The sequence below is a fragment of the Solanum stenotomum genome, chromosome 3 (genome assembly GCF_019186545.1).
Source record: "Solanum stenotomum isolate F172 chromosome 3, ASM1918654v1, whole genome shotgun sequence".
Classification (NCBI taxonomy): domain Eukaryota; kingdom Viridiplantae; phylum Streptophyta; class Magnoliopsida; order Solanales; family Solanaceae; genus Solanum; species Solanum stenotomum.
The window spans coordinates 1631400-1658834 of record NC_064284.1 but is presented as its reverse complement, the minus strand read 5'-3'; the positions used below and the strand labels follow the sequence as shown (position 1 = coordinate 1658834).

Below are 27435 nucleotides of genomic sequence, written 5' to 3'. Positions count from 1 at the left end.
TAAAAAAAGAATTAACCAAAAGAGCAAAATTCTCCGTTAGGATGTTAAAAATAAATAAAAATCGCTACCTTGGCAGCGATTTTCTCAAAAAAAAAATCTTTTTTTCTTCAAAATAGCAGCGATTGTGGTTAAGAATTTTTTTTAAAAAAAGTTTTTTTAAAAACCGCTATACTTCCAGCGATTTTGATAAAATTAAAAAAAAATCATGATTTTTTTTTTTTGATGTGTTTAATCTTGCCCCTTTTGATTATTTTTTTTTAATTCAATATTTTTTTATGAGGCATATGTTGTTGGTAATGGTGATGGGTTGAATTTTGGACATTTGAAGACATTTAATTTGAAGAACAAAAGAGAGCATTAAGAATATGAATTATTTAACTTCTTAAATGGAAGAAGTAAAAAAGAAGAAGATAAGTGATGAAAGAAGGTGGAAAAAGGAAGAGCAGTGACATGGATGAAGTAAAAACGTTGCCCCTGCAGCGATGTAAGAAAAAAAACAATCGACTTACAGCAGCGATTTTTAATAATAATAAAAAAAGAGTTTTTGGACAAAATCGCTGTTAGGGCAACGATTTTTAGTCATTCTGTCAGAGGGAAATCGCTTCGGTAGGAGCAATTTTGCCTTTTTGATTTTAAAAAAATTTGATATGCCCTTTTGAAATTTTTGACAATTTTTTTTATCCTTTTGGCTCCGAACTCGAGAATTGATCAAGTCTCTATCAAGTTGGAATTTTGTATTGCAAATTTCTAGATAAATGTGTCTTTTTCTTAATCACAAAAGATACCATATTTTGTTTGGGCATTATTAATTTCTTTTATTAGGAACACGGATTAATCACGAATTTTGCAGTAGATTTTCTTGTTTTCTTTAAATTAGTAAATGACATCCATAATTTGCAGGTTGAAAATTATTCATATATGGATCATCATGAGTTATATTATATCAACAATGAAATTAAGAAACATAATCAGAAAAATAAAAACAAAAACGAGAGGCTTCACTACAACTATTTAAGAAAAAAATTATTCAGGACATTTTGAGTTAATTATTTTCTGAAAAGAATTATATTCAGGACAAAATAAATCAAAAGCAGTTACAGGTCTGAATTAAATAATAATGATAATAATAATACTAATATATTGTATTGACTCAGCAGTTTGGTTGCCAAATTTTCCAACAATAGAATAAAGAAAGTTGGCAAAAGATCCGTTTGCGTAATTATCATCTTCAGTACCACCTAACTTATTTTCCCTCCCTTTTCTATTCTTTCTACGAGAGAATATTGAAGTCGAGGATTAAGGTAGAAATTTAGTAGGTAATCGAGTTATTTAGTTTTCTTATTAATATAATTATACCTACTATTATATTCTTTGATTTTGTTCACTTCTTCTTTTGTTTTTAGCATATCTTTTTTACTACTGCATATTTTTTCAATACTTGATTTTTGATATACTTTACTTGAGTTATAGATTTATCAGAAATAATCTTTCTACCTTCTATGTAATCGGGTAATGTTATTGTTGTTTCTAGAAATTAGTATTAATTAGTTCGTTTAGATCCTGAAAAGATAGATACCCTTAAACTAAGAATATATGTTGTTTGTTCGATAATAATAATAAACAAAATAGACAATATGGAGTGCATTAATCCAACGTGCCAAACATTAGACCAACAAATAATTAGTGTATGAAATTAAATTGGACAAATAATTGATAAAAAGAAAGAAAGAAAGATTTAGTCTAAAGCAAATATAGACCAATCTACTTCCAGATTACAAATTTCATGTTTTAATTATTGACCGTTACTTCTTGTTATATTTTAGCTAATATGATAGTATAAAAAAATATTTAATTATCCGTGCATAAAAGTTAAACTCGATTATCTAGGCATTTGTGGGATAGGGAAAACGTTGCCTTTAAGGATGAATTTTACATGTTTTTAAGTTTTGTCCACTTCCAACATCTCAATTGTATTCCAAGTTTCCAAATATATAGCTGTCTTTGGATTAAAATAATAGACTTACCAACCATTATATATCAACATACAAATGTGATCCCATGAACACAAAAAAATTCTGTGTTGTTTCTTTGATGTTTTTCTCTCAGAATATAATATAATCAACCAAATATTGTCAATACTTTGAAGACCTGCAAAAAGAATAGAATGGAGGGTAAACATAAGTTTTTTCATGGAACACTTGAAGTCTCAATTTTTCGAGCCACGTCTCGCAAGCCATCTCTTCCCTTTAAGGTAAGTGATTTATGAATAGCACATTAGATTTCGTTTGATTTAGAACACTACGATATTTGTCATTTGAGGCTAAATGTTCTCAATGGTGAATTGATCATTCAATATACATCTCCTTCCGTGATGGACTGCTGGTAGCCTCTAATACTTTCTCAATAATAAAGCCTTTTGACCTTTGTATTCGTTCTCCAACTCTTGTTCAGTGCTTTGTCTGAATCTTCGTGGAAGAAGAACCATTACATTTTGTGGTTCAAACTCGTAAAGTGTGTCTAATCAGCACATCACGGGCTACACTCTTACCACTAGTAGACCAGAGCCCTTGAGCTGCAATAACAATCAGTTATTAAGGCCTAAAATCCTCTTCTTATTTTTTATATTTTGCAGTGTATTTCATCAAATGGAAAACCTGCATTTGTGACAATCAAGATTGATAACAAAACAGTAGCAAAAACAACACTAGAAAGCGATCGCGTTTGGAACCAGACTTTTCAAATCCTCTGTGCTCATTCTCCAAACACAACAGTTACCATTACTCTGAAGACAAAATGCTCCATCTTAGGGAAATTCACAATTCAGGCAAACAAGCTCCTAAACGAAACGAGTTTAATCGAGGGATTCTTTCCACTTTCCATTGAAAACAAGAAGCCAAAGAAGAAACTGAAGTTGCAGTTCATTGTTTGGTTCAAGCCAGCAGAAAACGAACCAAGCTGGGGAAGAATACTAGAGAATGGTGCATTCACAGGATTAAAAAATTCGACGTTTCCTCAAAGATCAAACTGCAGTGTGACTCTTTATCAGGATGCACATCACCAACATACGTTCCAACCTCCATTTCAGACGAGACCTAAAAACTTGTGGGAGGACATATACAGAGCCATTGAGGGTGCAAAGCATTTGGTTTACATTGCAGGGTGGTCTTTCAATCCTAAGATGGTTTTGGTAAGGAGAAAAAACTACTGCATTTCCTTTCCTTTTTTTGTTGCATTGTTTTATGTGTGTGTTATGGTATTAGATTGAGGTACATTAGTTGAGGAATGAGTTCTCTTTTTTATGATTTTGTGTAAATCACACTTCATGAATAAGGTTGAGTTAGACCCAATGTCGATTTTCTTGACATGGTATCAGAACTCTAGAGTAAAGAAAGAATTTCGAGCTAGGTTGAAGGTACATACAGAGGTTATTTGTCCAAGGGACATTCGTTTGTTTCTAAAGAAAGAATGAATGTTTTGTTACATTGCACATCTAGGAAGGGCCTTCATGTTATGTTATACACGCTTCATGAGGTAGGGGCGTTAGATATTCCCAGATATATTGAGGAAAGAGCTAGCTTTGGTAGTAGAGTTCAAGTTTGGTTGAGTTAGACCTAATGTCCATTTTCTCAACATTTGGAACACTGGTGCCTTCTCTTTTCAGGTCCGCGATCCCAGTGCAGAAATTACACATGCAAAAGGAGTAAAGCTAGGTGAATTGCTGAAGCGTAAAGCAGAGGAAGGTGTAGCTGTGATGATCATGCTTTGGGACGATGAAACATCCTTACCAATCATCAAGAACAAGGGAGTGATGAGAACACACGACGAAGATTCTTTAGCATATTTCAGAGACACAAAAGTAGTATGCAAATTGGTTCCCAGATTACACCATAAACTTCCCTCATTCTTTGCACATCATCAGAAGATGATAGCAGTAGATTCAAGAAGTCATTTATCGTCAACTAGTCGAGAAATTACTAGTTTTCTTGGTGGTTTAGATCTCTGTGATGGTCGATACGACACAGAAGAGCATTCCCTGTTTAGAACTCTCAACACAGAATCACATTGCTATGATTTTTATCAAACAAGCCTATCAGGTGCAAGCCTGCACAAAGGAGGGCCGAGAGAACCATGGCACGATGCTCACGCTCGTGTCACAGGGCAAGCGGCTATGGATATACTCAACAATTTTGAACAAAGATGGAATAAGCAAATTGGCCCTTCTTTGCTCATTCCCATAAGATCCATTCCAGAACTCAGCAATCAGCCAAACATGGCTTCTACTGATCGGGATTGGAACGTTCAAGTCTTCCGATCAATTGATCATGTCTCCGCATGCCCTTTACCTAGGAACATGACAGTTGAAAGAAGTATCCATGAAGCTTATGTTGAAGCAATCAGACGAGCTGACAGATTTATATACATCGAGAATCAGTATTTCATCGGTGGATGCCACCTTTGGGAGCAAGATCAACATTGTGGCTGCAGAAACTTAATTCCAATCGAGATTGCTCTAAAGATTGCGAATAAAATCAGAGCTAAGGAACGGTTTTCTGTGTACATTGTGGTACCAATGTGGCCAGAAGGACTGCCAGAGAGCGATTCAGTGCAAGATATCTTGTACTGGACTCGGGAAACTATGAAGATGATGTATAAATTTATAGGTGAAGCGATTAAAGAAAGTGGCGAACAGGGGCATCCTAGAGATTACTTGAATTTCTTCTGTCTTGCAAACAGAGAAGAAAAGATCAAAGGAGAATTTGCTCCTCCCTATTCTCCACATCCAGAATCACAGTACTGGAGAGCTCAAAAGAATAGGAGATTCATGGTTTATGTCCACTCCAAGCTCATGATAGGTATGAAAAGTCTTCTTCTACCTCTTACTCATCTAGTGTTAATTTGGACGCGGTAAAATCAATCCATTTTCTAGTAACCTGTTCAACATGCCAGAGTAAATTAGTTGGGCTATGACCCGTCTGATGGCTTGATCCAGCGTGTTGAACTTGAAATGACTCATCAAACTATTGAGTCAAACTGGCTAAGTAGTATATCTGACGGGTCAAAATGCAACCCAAACTCCAACATGCAAGATCACAATTGGAGATTGAAGATGGTTATGTTGGGCATGTTGTGTTATGACCTGTCATTTGACTCGTCTTGATCCAACTTATTTTGACCCATTTGAACTCAACCAAGTTTGACCCAACTCGCTCATTTGCCACTTCTGCATGTCATATTATTGATCATTTAGACTAATAAAGCTTACGTGCTAACAATTCTTTCTCCAAATTTTCAGTGGATGATACATACTTATTAATTGGTTCAGCTAACATAAACCAAAGGTCCATGGATGGGAAACGAGACACTGAGATTGCAATAGGATGCTATCAGTCGAAAACTGAAGAAGAAGACATAGATCAAAGGGACATTCATGCATATCGTCTGTCATTGTGGTATGAGCACACTGGACAAGCGGAGCAAGAATTTCACCACCCTCAAAGTTTGGAATGTGTGAATAGAATCCGTTCCATCGGAGACAAAATGTGGAAAATTTACGATCAAGATGAAGTAGAAGACATGAAGGGTATTCATTTGGTTACTTACCCTGTGAATGTGACTGCAGAAGGTCATGTAGAGGATCTTATGGAGAGAAATGGTCACTTCCCCGATACTGAAGCACCAATAAAAGGGAAAAGATCAAAAGTTCTAGCACCTACAATTACTACATAGACAGAAAATAACAAGTTGGAAGCTCAGAGCCCTTTTACCGATGATTCTGTACATGCTGAATAGTAGTAGTAGGTTTCATTATATTGGCAAATTTGATTGTAAAATAACAAAGAGAAGAAACAATCAGTTTCTTGTGACTACAGACTAGAGCAATATAATATAAAGAACAAGAAATACAGTAGTAGTTTTAAATGAATATGTATATAAGCACATTGTGAGCACAATAGTCTCTAAGGTTCTTGCCATTTCCATGGATTTCAAACAAAATAAAATTCTGAAACTCCATTCTTCTTTATAAAACACATAGGATAGTGATTTGTTTCAAATTTTTACCATATAATCACATGAGAGAGATCACAGCAGAGGCAAAAAATGAGTGCTTTGTACAAAAAACTATGTGCAGCTTTCCAGCATATTATAGAAGAAAAACTGTGAGTGGGACACAGCCCATAGCAATCTGCAATAAGGTTCTGAAACAAAATATAGTACAAACAATTTTTTCGAAGATGATTTGGACTGCAGAAAACTTCAGGGAAATTGAGAATCACCAGTGCCTTTCAGCTTTCCTTTGCATGAGCTGGGTTATAATTTTCAATGGCATCCTTTAGTTTCTGAAGCTGCATTATATTTTCCAGAGTAAGTACTTTCAAAGGAAAATTGATTGAAAGGTAAGAACATGAGTAACAGCACATATGCTTAGACTGTAATGAAAATCTTCTTCCCCAGAACTAAACAGAAATATTTAGGTCACCACATTATCAGTTAAGAAATTTCATTTACCAAAGATATCCTAGTAATGGACTTCCTACTAATAGGGACGAGATTAACAATCAGATAGTGTCAATCAGTACATTGTTACGCAGGTTAACTAGATACAAGTTATTCCCAAGTATACTAAACAGGAAGCACCACCACAATAAAAAACACACTGATGCACTTCATGGTCCTACCTTTGCGAGAGAGCAAGAAAAGGAATCCAGCAGACCGTCAGCTCCTCTATAGAAGTGGAAATAGGGAAGGACTTTTACATTTAAGCTTTTGCACAAAGACTTGTTCTCATCAAAGTTCACCTTAATGAAAAGAATCTCTGGATGTTTTTCCGCAATCATGCAGACCTGGCCATTGAAAAGTGTAAAAACAAACAAATTATCTATAAGGATATCTTGGACAGCACAATCTCGTTTGGCATTTGCTAGGAGGTGTGTAAAACTGGTAAAGCATTGATGGGTAAACCAAAATTTTAAAAGGAAAAAGAAAATATAAAACTGTAATAACAGTGAAACATAAGCAAGACGACAAAAGAAATTACTAGAAACTTAATGAGGCCAAACCAGACTAATGAGCAAATTAAGAACATATTATGATTGTGTAAGTTGAAACTAATCGATAAGGAAATAAACCCAATATCGAACATTAGAACATAGCAACTCCTGATAGTTATAAGAGAAAGATGTGAGACCAAAGTAAAATTCACATACCACACATTCAATAGCAACACAACTATGTGCCTAAATCTCAAGCCAGTTGAGGTTTATAACTTAATGAGTACAATCAGACAAATAATGACTACGTCCTAAATTGAGTGCAGCCCTCTCTTCAACAGTCAGAACATAAAGAAGCTCTATGTCCAGCAGTTTTACTTCCAATAACATGAATAGAAACAGATTCTTATAGTTTAAGAGAAAACCATGACCATGTCATGGGACCAACAGATTTTACTTGCAATTACATGGGAACATTCTCCCACTTCTTTTTTCCCACAAGCTCCAATAGATACAAAATGGCAAAGGAGATATAAGATACTTGTGCAAAAACACTTTGTCCATATTATAAGAAGGCTTCCAAGTGGAGGGGAGTGAGTGGGGACTATAAAATTTGAGAATATCAACAAACAATAAGGCCGCTTGTTACGAAATTCTTCTAACTGCATTTCTGTTTTCATAATTGATATATCAAAAAAAAAAACATAAATGAGATTGATTATGTAATTATGAAGCAGTTGTTACTAGAATTCATTCCTCTATTAGACCTATCAGCGAAAGAGCACAAACCACAGGATTGCAGAACAAAAGTGGTGAGTATTGTTATACATCCAAGTAATATTTGCGAGAACAATACATTCCTTAGTTTAGAATAGCAATGGCTCATTATTCAGGGAAAGCTTAAATACTCACCTTGGGGAACAATGCACGACAAGAGGCACACCATGTGCCATAGAATTCAACAATCACTAATTTATCTCCAGCTTGACTTAAAGCATCTAAAAATTCTTGAGTTGAATGAATGTCAACCATATTTGAGGCATTCTTTTCCCACCATTTTGGTTGATCAGTTTCAGCAGCAGTTGCATGTACCTGATGTCCAGAAAAAAGAACACTGTTGTTTCACATTGGAAGTAAAAACCAGCAATGTTTCATCTACGCAAAACGGGTAGCTAAGGGAACAACTAGACCCTAGTTATTTGTTTTAAAAAAGCTTCACACTGGTCTTTCTTCTTCTTTTTCCAAATTGAAAGGGGAATGGAGCACGATTACGAGCAGCAGCTAAAGTCAATTGAGATGATTACCTAGTCTTTAATAAAGCTCCAAAATTCCGCACCTCTATAAACAAATTAACACTCAGCAACTGGTTCTTCGATAATCTAATGTAATTCAATGTTAATTAACTATGAATCCCCCAAATTTCAGTTTAGATCAATGAATTTATGAGCCATAAGCGAACAGAAATTGAATAGTTCCAAATTGAGAATGCAGAAGGGCTTGCTCAAACACACACAATAACACAAGAAAAGACCAGAAATTACCTTGAAATAAAGCAAAGGCTTATTTGGGGCATAATCAAAAGGATTGACAACACGAGAATCAACAACCCTTTTCCCCCATGAGTTCAATTTAGCAGCTTTAAAGGGCAATGAAGAGTATGTGGGGTTTGAAGGAAAGGGGGAAAAGGAAGAAACTTTAAGTGAAAACACAGAGTGGCCCTGCATACTCCGTCTCTCTTTTTTCACATCACAACAAGTACAATAATTTCGAGTTCCCAAATTTCCAGAATCCACAAGAAGAAGATGAACAGAGAGAGTGAAGTAGTTGAAGCTGGTGATTTATGCTTCCATAGCAGGATGCTTGTTGACCCAATAATGGCGAGTAATTTTTGCCAAGCGCTTTTGCTCACGGGCTCATTCGACTCCTTCCAATCCCATTCACTAGCAATTTCTATATTTATTATTAATGACATGTATGATGGAGCTAAAATCCAAATAGATTTCTAATCCGTTTTTATTTACTTTGGTGATGGTTGAATTGATGTGTCGTATTCATGAACATGTGTTATGATGTATGTTATTTACATATGACATGGTACTGATTGATGAGATTCAAGGCCGAATTGACTATAGGCTGGAGTTAAGGTTAGTGTGGAAGTGAGATTTGATACACAAAACATTTCACGAAAGGAAGTTGGAAGTATCTTGAGTCATTAATTCAAAGAAATGGGAAGATTGACTACAATATCAAATCATATTCATATGGGGTGAACAAAATATAGTCTCGTCACCGAAGTCTTATGTGATAAGAATGTACCATCAAAACTTAAAAGGTACATTTTAAAAAGTGATGGCTAGGCTAACTATGTTTTATGGGGTTAAGTGTGCCCAGTTAAGGATACCAATGTTCAAAATATGATAATTACGAATAATGAGTATGTTGAAATGAATGTTCAAGCTTACTAGAAAAGATAAGATCCGTGCCAAGGTGGCAATAACCTTCAAAATTGACAAGATGAATAAAGTGAGACTACAATAATTGGTTGTGTAAAAAGGACATATGTAGATGCCCCAGTGAAAAGGTGTAAGAGGTTGGCTAATGTGGGTTTAAGGAGAGGTCTAAACCGAAGAAGCATTGCAGAAAGGTGACACATTTTCAGCTTATGGAATACATGACATTATATAGGAAGGTATGAAGGTCGCAAATTAGGGTAAAAGGTCAGTAGATAATTGAATATTATATTATTTTTCGGTGTGATAGACTTGGGTGATAGTTTAGTGCATAATAGAGTAAGGTTTTGCTATACCGTAGCATCAAGTTTTTTCTTTTGAAATTTCATCCAAGATTACCTCAAGCATTTATGTGTCTTTTTAAGCTTGTTCAACATAAGTATTCTTTGTCTAACGGTGTGGATATGTTTCCCCTTTAGTAAATATTTTAATTTGTCTCATTGCATGCCCCTTTCTTCTCCCATTTTTTCTCCTTTCAGTTACTCGGTCTCTCCTCTTAGGCCCTAATTTCATCTTCCTTCAATTTCTCTTTCTCTGTAGATCCCTTTGTTTTTTTTTTCTCTGTTTGTTTTGTTATATCGATTAAGATTTGCTTAAATTGCACTTCTGAAATTCATATAATAATTGGTTATATGCAATATTGGTCTTCAAAGAAGTTGCATGTGTGTATTTTGGTGATAATGCTTAAAGTAAAGATCAAATTCATTTGATTGGTCAGATAGAGAGTTTTGCCTTGTGCCTCTTATTCTGATTATTGATTTTTCTCATTTGTGCTGCTATGTCCATCCATTGTATTAGCTTCGAAATTATGTTCTGTGTCGATTCAGAATAGGAAAATGAGGAGATTTCCAGAGTTCTACTAAGTACTTTTTTTTTCCCCATATATTCTGTGTAAAGGGGGAGGGGTTACCGTGAACATTGTATCTGGAAAAAAAAATTGTTTTCAAAGTTAAATTATATTTGAAAATTGGAGTTGTGTTTCAAACTCCTGAAGTTGAATTAGTGTTTCATACCCAACAGGCTTTGAAAAAAAATGTAATTTTTTGTTTTCCGATATTTACCACTCCCAACAAAGGTGGTGACTCTGTACCCAAGGCATTATCACTCCACCACGACCCTTTGGCAGTAGGTAAAAGAGGTATTGTTTAGCTGCTTTAGTGTTGTATAAGCAAGAGGCAATGACAGCTCTGAATTTAGACGTTCCCTACCGTGTCAGGGCTAACGTCTGTGACCAGCACGGACACCCACTATCTAGTATTACTATTACCCATAAAGGCAAAGGATCCTCTTCTGATGAGCTTCAAAGAAATGTTAGTTTACGCTTATCTAACATTGAGATTCCCAGTAGAAAGAAATTGATAACATAATGAAAAATAAGCAACAAGCTGTCCAGTACAAGACAAATAAAATTATGGCAAATGTGAACCCAGTATGCTGATGCAAACATTTTCAGCATTGTGAAGATCTGGTTATGCAACCTTACGGTCCCGATATTTCCATATCATGTATGTGCCATGTTGGTCCTGGTAAATTTTGTGATCTTACTATCAATCCAACAAGCTGTTTTTTGGATCCCCTCAATGTTAGAGTCCCGCTTTTGCATGCACAACATTGTGTTACTGCTCATAAACACAACCTCTGGGACCATAAATATGTTTAAAAACATGTCAGTCCATTTGAAATTTTTGTTATGCGACTCACATATGTTGATTTAGTTATCCAGGATGCCGGGGTGTGAGCTGATTCACAGTCAAAAGCTCCTCCCAATCATAAGAACACCTTTCAACTCAGCCCTAAGTGGGAATGTCAATTAAATTGCTTTTGCTGACCATTCAATCTCATTCAGAAATACCCCAATTCAGATTGGCTTACATCAGATCGTCATGAGTTCCTAGACCCCTCTTTATCATTCATAGGCATTGCTTAAATCAGACGTCATGAGCTCCCACAGCCTTTCTGCCATCGTCTACACTTGCCCCCTTGCCATCAAGTTGGGTAACTCGATCCTTGAGTGTTTCCTCAACAACAGCCGCCCACAAATGTCATACCATTGCATAAAGACAGCAAGATAAAAGTAAAGGTAAATTGAACAAAGCTTCCAGCTTTCATCTGCAAAAAAGGAAAGAAGGAACTATGATGAGAACACTGTTTGCAAGAAAATTTAAGAATCATAAATGATTATAATAAACAAGAGATTTGTGGAGAATAATGCAACTACATACAGCATGGTGAGTTTGAGAACCACATAACAAGACAAAGGAATGTGAATAGGGAAATCTACCAACCATCAGATAGAACCACAAGATACGCTGATCCTTTTTTTCTTTTGGACAGAAGACAGAGGTTAATGATGATGTCTTGCATCAAATTGATGCAAAGTGGGTGAAATGGAGGATTACATGTAAAGTATGTGAGATAAAAATGTGAAGTCAAAGCTTAAGGGTAAGTTCTACGGAATAGAGCGAAGTGTTGGTCAGTCAAAAACATCCATGTTCCAAAGATGATGATGCTCAAATGGGTGTGTGGGCATGCTAACACAGGAAAAAACCTATACATATACAGAACAATTTGGTATGACCGTTAAGGCCGTGTGTATTGATGCGCTAGTAGGAGGTGTGAGAGGTTGGTTGTAGTAGGAGTTAGGAGAGGTAAAGGTCGAGGTAGAGTGAAAAAGAACTGAGGGGGAGATGATTACACTAGGACACAACCTCAATTTACTAAGGACATGACCCTAGATAGGATAATTTGAAGGTTTGGGATTATGGTAGAAGATTGGTAGGTAGTTTGAGTGTTATCGCCTTTTTGTGTATATCTTATCCTCCTCAAACCCCACTTGCAAGATTATACAAGGTATGTTATTGTCGCAGTAGAGAAGAAAGACTAAATCAATGAGCAATCCAAGTGGAACAATAGTGTCCATTCTGTAGAATTGCTTGCACGATGGTGAGCCAAGATATTCTGGAACTTACAGCACCTAGGTTACTTGTCTCAAATGCCAACAGATTCCTCCATTAACCTTAATTTTCTTCCAAATTTGCCCCTGAACTAAAACCCAACTGTCCTCAGTGAGGATTGAACAGTAAAACCTCATAAAATACCTCACGAAAATTGCCAACGAAAAGCAAGCATAGTTCAAATTTTAATGTTAACCTTTACATGTCAGCAACTTCAACGATCAAGCAAAGAACCAAGTTCACTCCACCTTCTGCCGATATGAGTGTGATTCCTTTAAATGTCTTTTACCAACTACAGGTAAAAGGTCACCCATTCAAGCACCCAAAACCAAGTATTACACTCAAAATAAGTTGGCTTCCACATAAATACAAGATTGTCACACTGTAAATAGTTCTAGTACCATTGGCTTCCTCTACTAAAGAGGACAAGTGTTTCAACTACTACATAAAAGACCGCAAGATGAAACTAAGCATAGGACGACCATTGTGTCATCCAATAATAACATGCCAGCAAGGTAGATTTCTAATTGTTACTTCAAACAATAACTATTACGTCTCATCTGTACCATTGTGTCTGTCATCCAAAAATAAGGTGCCTACTATCAGCAAGGTAGATTCATAATTGTTTCTTCAAACAATAACTACTACGTCTCAATCCCAAACAAGTTAAAAGTGTCCTATATAACTCTTCATCACCCATTTCACTCCCATCTGAACTCTACTTATGTGAGCTTGCTCATATTACCCGTCTAAAGCCTGAAGAGAGGAGGACTACGATAGGCTGACCAAATTATGATGAATCCTCACGAAACTTGCATCTTCAACCACTGTTAAAAATATGTTGTCCTTTCCCAGGACAAGTAAATTAGCAGCTCATACAGTAAATACTTGAATGTCGAAGTGAAATCCTCATATAACAAATTAGAGTTAAGGGTCAAAAAAACACATCTAAATTATCACTTTCTCGCGAGTTTCACATTTCAACTATTAGTTGTTTTCCTTTCCTACATTAACTATCATTATCTATGTATTAAAACACACCTCAAAACTGATTAGGCCAACTGTCAGTTGTTCCCTATTTTATTTTTAAAAAAACAGTAACTTTGTGTCACTATCCGTTGTTCCCTATTCTTACCTGAACTATCACAATCTACTCAACTAGGTGTATTTTATACATAGATGGTGATAATTTAGGCAGGAAAAGGATAGATAATGATAGTTCAAGTAGGAAAAAAGAACTAATAGTTGAGGTGTTGAACTCGTGAAAAAATTATAGCTCATATGTGTTTTTAATTATCATCTCAATAAATCAATGTTGGTTTCACTAAATAATAGTTCATGTTTTTTTTTATCAGTTCCTCAATTGATTAACGTTGGTTTCCCATTTGCATCCCAAGAGGAACTTCCTATAAACAGTTCCCTAACAACAAGGGGAAGCGACAACACAACAAAGGAAGCAAGCACTGGTAACAAAAGGCTAAAAGTTGAAAATCTCAACATAAACTCCTTTCCACACTGCATTCCCAGTCAATGGAACCCAAAATATATTCTTCCTTTCAATTAATTATGAATTGCAGTGGTCTGATAAAACAAGGATGCGTCTCAACCCCATAATATTTCTATGCAACTAGTAAAATGGAAAGGAATGGATACAGAGCATAATAATAAGAACAATATGGGCCCATTTGGTTTGGGTTGCAAGGTATATAATCTCCACCAAATTCATCATAAGTTTATACCAAGTTTAGTGGGGGATGAAGGAAATTTAATCTAATGTTTGGTAGATTTTTTTTGTTTCCCACATAAATAAACATACAAATGCGGGAAACTATGTATTATTTATGTGGGATGAAGTGAGGAATAGTCGTATTAAGTAATGCATGGATTGAACTGCTAAATGACCAACAAAAAAAGTCAGCAGTATATATCCCTACATAACTAATTCATGCATAACTTGTCCTCAATCCAAACAACTCCTAAAGGTTCAGAAAACCCCAGGATCTATAGGTTAGTGTAACTAAGACCTACACCTAGACTATAACCATCACAATCAGTACCCTAAACATTAGGCTGGTCTCGGCAAGAATTAGTCTTGATGAAAATAAAGTCTTATTTCATAAGCATACAGAAGAAGAGTGGGAATGGGAGTTATCTACATCTAAATATTCCTGAACATAAACGCAGAGACAGAAAGAAGATAGAGAAGCACATCCAAGTATAATCTCTGGTAGAAAGATAGTACAATTTTAGGGCCCATCGAAACAGAATACTTGCCTATGGAATTTTGATAGGCAGTCATCACTTGCCAATGTAGCTTCCACTGTCTTCACTCAAGATTTCAAGGACCATCTCAATGTATGTGAGCAACTCGGGTTTCCATTGCTGCAGCCAGGATGACTGGCCTTATGAGCATTATAGCACAGCCACCTGTTAAGCGAAAGGTTAAGGAAGAATTACCCAGAAGTTGTCGTGGATGCTGCATTTTCAAATTCGAAAATGGGTTAAATCAGATCAGTGAGGGTATTTCAGTTCTCAACTCCAAGATTATGCCAGCTTCACCACTCTGCCTGTCCCTCAACTTGTAACCATGATCATTCCAAAGAACTGACAAGAGTCACAAGACCATGTTGATCTATTTTGAGCTGTGGTGGCAGCCTCCAATAGAACTGATAACTTGATATACCAACCCACAGTAAACACTGAGTAATACTAAACCTGCTATCTCCCCAAGGCACAATCCTTTCTCTCCAGTACTCATAACGATTTGAGTTCATCATTAATCATCAACTTCGTTGTTCTAGTACTCATAACGATTTGAGTTCATCATTAACCATCAACTTCGTGGTTCTAACTCAAATGAAATTGAGATAAGATAGTAACAACAGTTTCATAGCATTGCTATGTTTGCAGCAGACGACAACAAGAGCAGACTGCCATTATCAAGTGCAACATTTATGAGACAAACATGCACTGCTGCTGACTTTCTTCAAAAACATGTAACCTACCAGAGCAGCTTAACAAGAACCTCCCAAAATTTTCAAGAAACAGGAGAGAAATATCATCAATACAATCCTCACACAGCAATCTACCATAACGGTTGTGGGGGCATCATTCATTTCCACTTTATACTAATTACTCTGGCCTCAAGAAAATATCCTACATGCTTGCAGAATAGTAATAATATGCAGTGCAGAACTTCTTCAAGTGAGTCTAGTGGTGCATATTCTGATGCGGATTATTGCACTGCATCAACTTCTTCTGCCAGTATGAGTGCCAACATACATTGCTCAAGGGAAGTCCAAAAGAATAAAATCGAGAAATCACGGGTTTGTGATGTCCAAAAAGCAAACCACCTCATGGTTAAGCTCCACATCCCAAAATACCGCTAGTAGGCCAAAACATTGGCAACTTCATATTCTCTACACTATCTACTAAGATAACTAAATACACCATCATACTTCTGAATCCATCAGCTAGTTCCTTGCAAAATGCTTCGTGATAATAGAAACTTAAACTGCTCGCTAGAATTATCAAGACAATCAAATGCTCAGAAAGCACAAACTGGACAGGGAATATGTACGCAACGAACTCAAACATTGCTATTTAAACTACAAAGTCATAACATTAGGCATTAATTAAAAAAATCCAGTTCCATCAACTATGGAAGAGCCTTAATTACCCTATACAGTTTAAGATAAAAGGCAGCACACAGTACTTCAGTACCCGAATATTATGGTTCCACATCAGAGACTCGAAAATATAAACACAACTACAAGAATAAAAGAGAGGCCCTTCTTCCTATTGGACAGCAAGCGAACAGAGAACACCTCAGCGACGATTCATTTGAGGTTTCTCAAGTCCTCCCCGTGAAGCTGAAGCAGCACCATACAAAGGACCCTTGTCAGCAGCACCCTGAGAATAATGGATGAATGTCAATGCACCAAGTCGACTCTACCTATGATGTTTGCTATGACCACTAAAATAAACTCCCAATCAAGTGACTGGAAATATTCATACCATATGAACCCCATATCCCTCGCCATAAGGTGCAGGGAAACTTGCATCATGTCTTCCATATCTCATCCCATATGATCCACCTTTAGCAAACAGATAATAAATCGTTAACATAAGCAACCAAAAGAACAAAGCATCCTCTGATTTCTTAAACTGCTTAACCACTCTGGATGTGTAAACTGTATGATCTAATTTTGTCACTGGTGATCAAGAGTGAAACATTTTCAAGTCTACTACTCAAACAGAAGAGGGTTATTAAGGTACAACTCGTAATCATTCTTCTCACTACCTTTAGCTAAAGAAGGTAAGAGGATGGATTTTGAAGAACTTACCAAAAGATCCTATAAAAGGAATGGAGTCCATCATGTAAGGTATATATCTTCTCCTATATCTACATTTTATTTTTGGAGGGGGGTTACTTGGTGGCAGATAGGCCTACTTCTAACATCGAACAAATGAAACTAAAGGGGACTTTTCACTGCAACTCCAGAATGAGATTCTATACAACTCCCAAGTCTCAAGACCATTTTGCCTCAAAGTACAAATCTTGCAATCCATTAAATAGAATTAGAAAATCCTGATCAAGAAATGGCTGATTTTACTTGGAATCACAACTAAAAGCCTTGTAACCTAACTCTACAACCGGTTAAAAAAGGAACTCCTATCGTAATAGCTCAAGCCTCAAAAAATTTAAAAAGATAATGCTAAAGTGACTCATACATTAAAAACCCATAAAAATCCAAGGCAAAAATTACCACTCAGCAACTCTTCCCACCCACCTGAATGTTTGGGGCCTTTGGATCCGAGAGTCATCACATGTTTTTGTGATCCCTACTTCTTTGATATACAAAAGCATGTCGATGGCGGATTTTGCCCCTACTACCAATAAAATTATTCATCTCATGAAAAGCATGTTTGGTTTGCATACACTCTACCCTCCCCAAAACTCACCTATGTGAGTTCACTGTGTAACTTGTAAAAAACATGTTTGGGTTATAGAAGAATAGCTCCCAGATCCTAGGATTGCCAGATTAGGCAATACCTGAATAAGCATGGAGGCTAACCTGGGACAGCAAATTGGGAAGAACACAACACAGAAATTACAATATCCCAATAAAGCGTATAGACAATACTTATATAAGAGCTATTTAAGAAATTATAAGAAACTTGAAAGGAACCAATATAAGAAAATTACAGCAATGAATTCACATAGTAACAACAGGATAATGTTAAGTAGATCTTTTGCTAATTCAATCTACATGGCCCTTACTGAACCATTTGAAATATTTTTTTGGACGAGAATAGATCACTCCATCTGATCTCCTCTTCTATTTTCTTTTTCTTTGGGAGTATTAGTTTAGTTAAATTGTACATAGAGGCTAGAGCTACATAATAAGATCAGGTTCCTTATATCATAATAGCATGACACAGGTAGGCCTATAGCTGCACTACTTTAAGGCATTATGTAATGTCACACATATGCTTTATCGGATTGAAGAAATCTAATCCAGCTGTAAGAAGGAAGTTGTTCAAGAAAACTAGATTGTGCCTTGCAATGGCTGCCGGCTGCAATGAAGGTGGGGGACTCATGGTTGTAACCAATGGAATATATTGTATTAAATAGAAGTATGTGTAGGAAAAATATAACCAATGGTGGATCTACATGTTGGGTTCACTTGCACTCGTGCTCCATTTTCTAACCACACGTAATACTATTGCAAATTTTATAAACTTACCTATATTTGACTTGGGGAACCCAGGTCTATGATGCACTCTAAAAAGCTATGCTGCACTGCAAAAACAATTGATCGGGGATGTGACATAAAAGAAGGAAAACGGCGGTGCTTTTTCTTCCCTTGATGATCTTGTGTCTTGTATCAAATACAGTACAGTACTATATTTTTAGCCCCTTATTCTCCTTCCAATTTCTAAACTTTCTGATTCATTTCTGACCATCCATCACCATTCCTTGCATACTTCCTCTCATTTCATACGATAAGTCAGTAAATAAAGAAGTTTGTGATATATTTCTCTAAATAAAATTATCTCCTAAAAGTGTGGGAATAGTTATTGAGTTTGCTTCCACTAGATTCAAAAGATCTATGTTCTCTTAAAATTATCTCGGGGTTAATTGGACAATGCCCAGAACCACTTTTGAGGTACTAACACGCTGGCAAGGAATTGGGAAGAGAGGATCAAAGGGAGATTGGTGGAAAAATGTACCTGCTTGCATTTGGTGGACACTATGGAAAGAAAGGAATGGAAGGTGCTTTGAAGGGAGGACTAGCCCAGACGATCAAGATGAGATGCCTTAGTCTTTTGTTTTTTTGGTGTAAGCAAGATTTAGTGGGGGAAGTAGATAGTTTAGTGGAGTTTATAGGACAATTGTAAATTTTTGAAAATTTGGTTTTGGATTTGAGAATGATGGCACCCCCTGAGGGTTTGTAAATCCCTCCTCATCAATTTCTTGATGAGGTCCTTTTGTGTGAATACAAAGTTACCTATTTCAAAAAAAAAAAAAAACTGAATAGAGAGTAGTGGGGGGTATGTGGTGTTGTGGGACAGCAGAGAGAGTGGATAGTGGCAATCAGATGATAACTTGCAAATTTGTGGGAATCAATTCGTTCCTGGGAGTAGTCTACACAGACTGATAAAAATTGAAAGGAGGAAATCTGCTAGGTATTGGATGCTGTTAGAAGTATATGTGATGGGCCTTCGGAGATATGTGCATATTTTAACATTACTAGATAGAACAAATTGCAACAGAATATCAGGGGAAATGGCTGAATTCTCAGAACTGATTAATGATGTGGTACGGTTTGATCCTCCTTTATTTGGAGGATCTTATGCGTTGAGAAGGGGAGAAAATCATAGGAGTGCATCAAGAATTGACAGGTTTCTCTACTCTAGTGAGAGGAACTATTCTTACAGATCAGTCCATCCTTCCTAAACTTAGTTATGATCATAGCCCATTTGCTTACATGTGGTGAACTGGAGTACAAGAAATCTTACTTTAAGTTTGAGCAATGGTCGCTTGTAGTAGAAGGATTCAAGGACAAAGTCAAAGGAAAGAGATGGTGTGGAGCAGCAAGACCTTCATGAATATGGTTGACACTGTAGAGGGAAAGAAATGGGAGGTGTTCCGAATACAGATTTAATTCTATAATTAAAATTAAGATGTAAAGAAGCTAATGTAGAGGAGGCTTACGAGTTAGTAGAGATTCTAGGGTCTCCATAATTAGTCTTAGAACAAAATTGTTCAAATATTTGGAGGTCTCTAGCACGTTCTTAATGCTGACAAATACAGCTTACCAGTCTCAGAGGAAAAAACCGATTGTGCACTATCATGGGAATTAACGCAGCAGACACCCAAAGCCCAAACTTTAATGCTTCTCAAAGTTCCCAACACTGAGTCTTATGGATTGTGGAAAAAATAAACTAATGATTCTATTTAGACTCTGCCATTTCAGCATCAGAAATCCCCAAGACTCTAGCATCAATGGTTACTGATGGATTGGGTCAAATCTGCTCCCAATAGCAATTGGAGAAGCAGAAAAACAGTACCTCCACTAGAAAGGAAGACATGTAAGCTTCTCTTCACATGCTTCTAAAATAAAAGGAATAAACTTGTAAGAGCATACCTGCAGCCCATGCTCTACCATCAGAATTAGAAAGCTCAGCTCGTAGCTTCTCAACTTCACGTGCCATAGTAACCAAATTTGTCTCCATTGCCTGTCTCTGATCCATGAGTTCAACTTTTGCCTTCTTTTCGTACTCAATGGCAGACCTAGAAGTCATGAGCAAATTAATACAAGGGTTTCAACTCCTAATGGGCACCGGGCAGGTTTGTGACATAACAGCATTCCATGTTAATCATATCTCCATAAAAAGAAAAAAAAATAATAAGAGCAGATACCTAGCGCGCAAAAGCTCTTGATGCAGCCCATCAATCTCACCCCTGAAATGAGGAATCTGTTGGCTTTCAGCTTGTAGCTTGGCAAGGTCCTTGGTGAGGGTCTGTACCTGGCCAGTTAGATCCTGCTTCATAATATTAAGCTTCTGAACTTCAACATGGAGCTGTTTAGCCTCATTTTTCAGAGGTTCTGTAGCTCGAAGATCCCCTTCAAGCTTCAAACCTCTTTCGATAAGTTCCCTGGAGCGAATTTCATGCTCCGCTTGCATATCACCTATGGCAAGGTTCATTCGATATACCTCCTCCTTTGCAGCAGCTGATTCCCGTTGAAGAGCTATTCGATCTTCAACTAATCTCCTGTTTTCACCCAGAAGTCTGCGTATCTCAAGATGTTGTATTTCAAGTTCCTCCTCTAACAAGGCAGGATGAGGAGTGGGTCGAGGCATAGGACCCCGGGCAATATGCCCTTCTGCAAGAAAGCCCCGGCGGTTATCAAATGCTTCCCGAGGAATGCGATTTCTTCCTGCCATCTCACACAGTGCTGTAAAAGAGTAACAGCAGCAAAAAGGATTAGACCACAACAATAAGGAACAATTATCTTGGAAACAAGTAATGATACAGCAGTTCAACTAAGTCTTAAACAAAGCAGGTGAGTAAGGCAGTTCACTCAAAAAAAAACTTAGTCTAAAACAAAGCAGGAGATGTAAGTTACAAAAACAAATTTGCAGAAGTTAAGGGAAGCTTCGCAGACCTAATAATATTACAATTCTTGATAATGCCAAGAGAAAACAAAAAAAGATTTTGACATAAATTTATAATTCAAGTTCCTTTGTTGAAGGGGGAGAGAGGAATTCCAGGAAATAGTATATAGAGATAGACAAGTTCTATAAAAAAAAAAAAAACAAGTCTATCAGACTATCACTGCCTGGTGGCATTCCAGAAAAATCTACTGTATTGAAACTAAGGACCAAAGTTCAGAAAGGCTAACAAAAGAAAGAGTAGAGTGAGAATAATACTAAGATTGTCAATCAGTTAAGACAGATAAACATGTAGCTTGTAAATACACAGAAGTACATCCAAACCTGTAGACAGACAAAATCTAGTAGAAACTCATTTCATTCAAAAGTAAAACAAAAAGAAGATACTACGGAGAAAAGTCAGGAAATCCATTAAAAAAAGGGTCAATTCTATTGCTACCGCTTAAACAACCATCCGTCTACCTACTCTCTTCATTTCTTTCCTTTCCCGTTTCCTTGAATTCATTCTTGATTGAGGTTTTTGTCATCTTGCTTTCTTTTTTTCACTTTTTCCTAATCAATCAAATTTCTACAGTTTCCACGTGTGTATCATTACAAAGAGTCAAACTTCTTTCTCGGAGCAATGCAACAAAGAAAGAAGATTCTTCAAGAAGTCTCCACAATAAGATTGCTTAATACTTAAGCAGACTTGTGATATTTAAAAGATTGCCAAATCGAAAAGATTGAATACAAGATGTGATCGGATTTCATACCTAACGAAACTAGAGGAAGTTGGATGTGATCGGACATAAAAGAAGCACATATGGATGTTGATCAACTTAAAAATAGTGGCAACTACAAAAACGCAGTTTACTGATCCAAAAAAAAGAATTCATTTAATTGGCAGGGTCAGATACTGCACAAGAAAACTACCACTAGACAACGTTACTTGACTATTCGATGCCTGCTTAACTAGAATTATAAGACAACCACATCCGTTGGTGGTCCAGTGGTTTGTGCATGAGACTTCCATGTTGGAGGTCTCAAGTTCGAAACCCATTGCCAGCAAAAGCAAACGGTTTGCATTTTGGGTCGAGCTAACCTGGTGCGGATTACCTCTCCGGTGTTGTTTGCGAGCTATTACATAGAAGCGGGGTTTTACCCTGTCCGCACCCAAAGAGTGGCAGCTGCAAGTTTGTTTATATATATATATATAATCACCTCTTTTGTTTTCCTCTTCTTTCTTATTTCAATTCTATTGACATCCGTCTACCTACTCTCTTCATTTCTTTCCTTTCCCGTCTCCTTGAATTCATTCTTGATTGAGGTTTTTGTCGTCTTGCTTTCTTTTTTTCACTTTTACCTAATTAATAAAAATTCTACAATTTCCACGTGTGTATCTTTACAAAGAGTCATCTTCTTTCTCGGAGCAATGCAACGAAGAAAGAAGATTCTTCAAGAAGTCTCCACAATAAGATCGCTTCATACTTGAGCAGACTTGTGATATTTCAAAGATTGCCAAGTCGAAAAGATTGAATCAAAGATGTGACCGGATTTCATACCTAACGAAACTAGAGGAAGTTGGATGTGATCGGACATAAAAGATGCACATCTGAATGTTGATCAACTTGAAAAATAATGACAACTGCAAAACGCAGTTTACTGATCCATAAAAAAGAAATCATTTTATTGGTAGACTCAGATACTGCACAAGAAAACTACCACTAGACAACGTTACTTAACTATTTGATGCCTGCTTAGATGTGAGCTAAACCTTAAATAGAATTATAAGACAATCACCTTTGTTACCATTCGGGTGACCTAGTGGTTTGGGCTTGAGACTTCCATTTTGGAGGTCTCACGTTCGAAACCCCTTGCCAGCGAAAGCAAGGGGTTTGCCTTCTGGGTCGAGCTAGGGTGTGGGTTACTCTCCCGTGTGGTTTGCGAGCTATTGCATAGGAGTGGGGTTTTGCCGTTTACCTACTCTCTTTATTTCTTTCCTTTCCCGTCTCCTTATATTCTTTCTTGACTAAGGTTTTTGTTATCTTGCTTTCTTCTTCACTTTTACTGGATTACCTTTTTTCTCTACTAATCAATAATCAGTAAGTCCCTAAGAAATCTCTTTTTTCTCTACTAAACAATAATCAATAAGTCCCTGAGAAATTTCTACAATTTACACGTGTGGATCTTTACAAAGAGTCATCTTCTATCTAGGAGAAATGCAACAAAGAAATAAGATTCTTCAAGAAGTCTCCGCAATAAGATCGCTTAATACTTAAGCAGATTTGTGATATTTCGAAGATAGCCAAATCGAAAAGATCGAAAGATGTGATCGGATTTCATACCTTATGGAACTAGAGAAAGCTGGATGTGATCGGACAAGTAGCCGTAGAGGTGCCTCCGGCTCCGGCTCCGCCGCTGTGCAGAATTGTTTGTGCAGAAATATTTTAGGGTATTTTAGCGATGAAAGTGCAAGTGAAAATAAAAGTAAATTATATATTCCATGAAAGTTTATCATGGTTAGCTCATGGATGGACCTTTTGGGGATTGGGCCTACCATAAATTTTAGGAATCACAGTTTTAATATGAAATTACAATCTATTTCTATTTAGTTTATAATTATATGGCGGAATGACCTGGAAGACCCTTGTACTTGGCTCCTTTTGTCAGTTGGACCCTCCTACTCATCACTTTGCTAATCAAACCCTTAAACTCATCAAAACACAATATTTTAAACCCCTCTGACCATTGACCGAGCTTATGTGGCATTAATATTGGTGAGTTGGAAATATGCGTGATTACACGCGCTTAGAAGCGAGTTAAAACAATATTTTTTTTTAAAAAAAAAACAATTTAACAAAATTAAAAAAAAAATCATCTTCTTCAACCCTCCTTCACCCACACCCACCATTTCTTCTTCTCCACCAGCCCTCTCTCCTCTACCCCTCACCACATCCCTCACCTTTCTTCTTTCTCCAGCCCATTCTTCTTTCTCCACCCCCACATTCACTCTTCTCCGCCTCTTCTCCGCCTCCTCTCCGCCTCTTCTTCTTCTTTTTTTTAATACAAATCAGTAGCCTCAACTTCTTCTAAAATTTTCGTTTTTTAGGTTTGAAAAATATTAGTATCATTCTTTTATTAGTTGGTTTCAACGAGGAGATGCAGATAATGTGAAGAATGATTGTGACTATTGAAAATTTTAAAACTCCATTGATAAGTTTGAAAAAGCTTAAAAAATAATAAATGGGTCTTGTGAATTTGTAAAATTACTTAAATTTTTTGATTGGGGTTCATTGAGTTTGTGTTGGTGAACTTGTAGTTGAATTTACAAGTTAAATCAAGAAGAATTTGATCTGATGGGTATGAATCTAGTGCTCAATTTGTGACCAAATATGAAGAAGATGACTATTTGAAAAGTTAAAGAAATTAAAAAATTGATTTATTTGATTTTTANAGTTGCTAATTATTGTGAGTTATAGTACGTTTTATGTAATTTTCATATATATTACGCGGTCCTGATTTATGTGATACAAATGAATTTTCAAAAGTCAATGAATTTTTTATAAGTTTTTTTTTTATATTAACTTGTTAATTATTGTGATTTCTAATATATTTACGTAAAACATACTCTAAATACAAATAATTACCAACTTAAAATATATAAAAACATACTAAAAAATTAATTAACTTCAAATTTCATATGTACCACATAAATTAAAACAGAAACAGTAACATATATTGGGCCCCGTGCTGGCACGGGGTCTCATATCTAGTATATATATAAGAGAATCTTAGGCCCGCCTACGTGACACCACCACAAACCATAATTCTCTTTTAATTTATTTATTTACAAAACTACCCTTCCCCTTTCATGAGAAGTTGTGAAATTTATGAAAAGTTGTGACTTTTATGAAAAGTTGCGACTTTAATTAAGAGTTGTGACTTTTATGAAAAGTTGCAACTTTAATGAAGAGTTGAGACTTTTATGAAGAGTTGAGACTTTTATGAAAAGTTGTGACTTTTATGAAAGGTCGTGACCTTTCCGAAGGGTTACAACTTTTCCAAATAGTTGTAACATTTCCGATAAGACACAATAAACATTTGTTCACACTATCCTTTGTTATCTATAAATAAAGGGATTTCCTCTCATATTAAAATAATGAAAATTATGAACCTCCTCCTCTTCTTCTTCTTCTTCACAATAAATATTTGTGTACTTTGCTCATGTTGAGTGGCTCACTGACACCATTGCTTATGTTACAGATCTTGGTATGTATATTTATAGTCATAAATTTATGCTTATGTTATTAAGGATAAATGATAAGATGTAATAATTTTTATTTTTCTTTAAATTATTAATGATGGATAGGTTTTAAGTATTACTTTATAAATCCATGATATTAAATTTCCGCGCAAAGCGCGGGTAATTTTATTAGTTATAAAATAATTTAGAATTAAGAAATAAGGGATTTTAGAGATTTTTAAAAATAGAAGGGAATATTAGAAATACGGGAAACATAAGACGTGTATTTTAGTAATTTTTCCCAGATATTTATGTTAGCGTCCTACGGGCTCAAGTTAATATTCTCTATATTGTTTTTATTTTATCGATCATACTCGGAGAGATAATGTACAAAAAATAACCTTATTTAGTCAGAAAGACTAGCATAATTTCTTTAAGGTAAAAGAGAATAACCCAAAAAAGAAAAAAGATTTCTTTCTGCCATCTGTACATATACAACTTTATGCTTCAAAGTGTGAGAAAACCTTTTCTATCGGCGACCGATTTACGAAACAAGGAGTTAAGTAAGGGCCAGGAGATTGATAAAAGAACCTGACCGAAATCAGTCTTGTGTTCAATTTCGTGGTTGGAAGGATTTCTTTCTGTCATCTGTCTTTCTCTTTTCTCTCTTCTTTTAGCAAAGGTAGGTGAAAGTCAAACCTTTGGCTTGCGGGTTCAGGGACTTCAGTTAGTGCTTCCCTTGTAGCCGTCAGCTCATTCTTGACAGATCCGATCGGGTGTTCATAATTATTGTTTTGGTTAAAATCATTCCTTAACTATGACTCAAATCTAATGTACAAGAATCCTTATATTATCTAAGTGAGCAAAATATAACATTATACTATCCAAAAAAATAACAAGAAACATCTTTCAGTCTATTTATGTTAAGAAACTGATTGTACCAATAAAAAAATATATTTTTTAATTTAGTCATGTCTTAGCCACAATGAGAAAATTAAAGTTACCTAAAAAGAATAAGGATATGGATAGGAAATGAATTTATCATTCCCATAATTTAAATTTTGTGTGTTGTTAGTTTATATGTTTTTTTGCATCATCAAGTAAATTTAATTGCAACAATACATAAGTCTTGAAATATTTATATTGTAGGTTCTGATGATTAGAAAGATTATGTAAAAATTTAATTTTAAAAATATTACGCCCAACTATTTAGAAATTTTCTTTTTAATAAAATATTTAATACGTATGTACGTTATATACAATGCAATTCACATTTTATACAATGTACATAAATGCTGAAAATTTAGTGAAATTATGTAGGCGTTTAGTTATGACAATAAAAAAAATACTTTATTTGAAAATTTTGAAGTTGGAGTTGTATTTGGCCATACTTTTTACAAAGAATAGTTAGAATTTGAATATGTTTTGTCTGAATATGATTTTAATCCTCAATTTCTAAAAAATTGAAAAATCACCCAACTTGACTAGCTTAACCAGATGTACATAAATTCATTCGACTTGACACATTTTTTTGTTGGTAGATGAGTTTCTTAAAAAAATAGACAAAAGGATGAATTTTGCAACTTTTTGAATAGTGAAAGGATGTTTTTTGTTCATTTATATAACACAAGGATGTATTTTAGATTTAAGTCATACTTCAAGAATGATTTTAACCAAAAACTTAAACTTTTTATAATAGACTTAAGACAACGTTAATCAATTTAGTGTAACTAATAATTTTTAGGTGTTAAATAGTTTGTTGTCTTTTCTAGGCACATAATGCTTCAAAAAAAATTAATCTAAATAGACGCATATTCAATTGCGCACTAATTAGTCTAATTAGTATATAATTTATCAATTAAAAATAAATAATAAATTTGAACAGCTATAATAACTAATAAGGATTAAAAAATGTGTTCTGTGAATTTAAGGACCAATTCAGTTACTGCGAAAGTCTTAGCTAAATCATTATTTTTTTTTGTAATATCTTGAAATTGAATAGTAATGAGCAAAAACTAGAGTTACTTTTAGTGCAAATAAAAATTCTCCTAATAATCATTTTCACTTTTACTCCT

General features: G+C 35.6%; 3 protein-coding genes across 3 annotated transcripts; 1 reads left to right on the top strand and 2 right to left on the bottom strand.

Moving 5' to 3' along the window:
* The first annotated feature begins 2158 nt into the window (after positions 1–2158).
* On the top strand, positions 2159–5850 carry LOC125860178 (phospholipase D alpha 4). The gene is made up of 4 exons (XM_049540076.1): positions 2159–2251; positions 2633–3187; positions 3662–4853; positions 5294–5850. The coding sequence occupies exons 1-4, from the start codon at positions 2165–2167 to the stop codon at positions 5725–5727; spliced, it is 2268 nt and encodes a 755-aa protein (XP_049396033.1). The 5' UTR covers positions 2159–2164; the 3' UTR covers positions 5728–5850.
* A 149-nt stretch (positions 5851–5999) lies between these two features.
* Positions 6000–8892, bottom strand: LOC125860179 (thioredoxin-like 2-1, chloroplastic). The gene is made up of 4 exons (XM_049540077.1): positions 8531–8892; positions 7902–8081; positions 6678–6842; positions 6000–6344 (listed from the first exon to the last, which is right to left on the bottom strand). Exons 1-4 carry the CDS (start codon positions 8711–8713, stop codon positions 6285–6287), a joined length of 588 nt encoding a protein of 195 aa, XP_049396034.1. The 5' UTR covers positions 8714–8892; the 3' UTR covers positions 6000–6284.
* A 7136-nt stretch (positions 8893–16028) lies between these two features.
* Positions 16029–23666, bottom strand: LOC125858589 (protein FLX-like 3). The gene is made up of 5 exons (XM_049538415.1): positions 23463–23666; positions 20384–20921; positions 20109–20254; positions 16471–16550; positions 16029–16365 (listed from the first exon to the last, which is right to left on the bottom strand). The coding sequence occupies exons 2-5, from the start codon at positions 20908–20910 to the stop codon at positions 16282–16284; spliced, it is 837 nt and encodes a 278-aa protein (XP_049394372.1). The 5' UTR covers positions 20911–20921; positions 23463–23666; the 3' UTR covers positions 16029–16281.
* Between the last annotated feature and the right edge of the window lie 3769 nt (positions 23667–27435).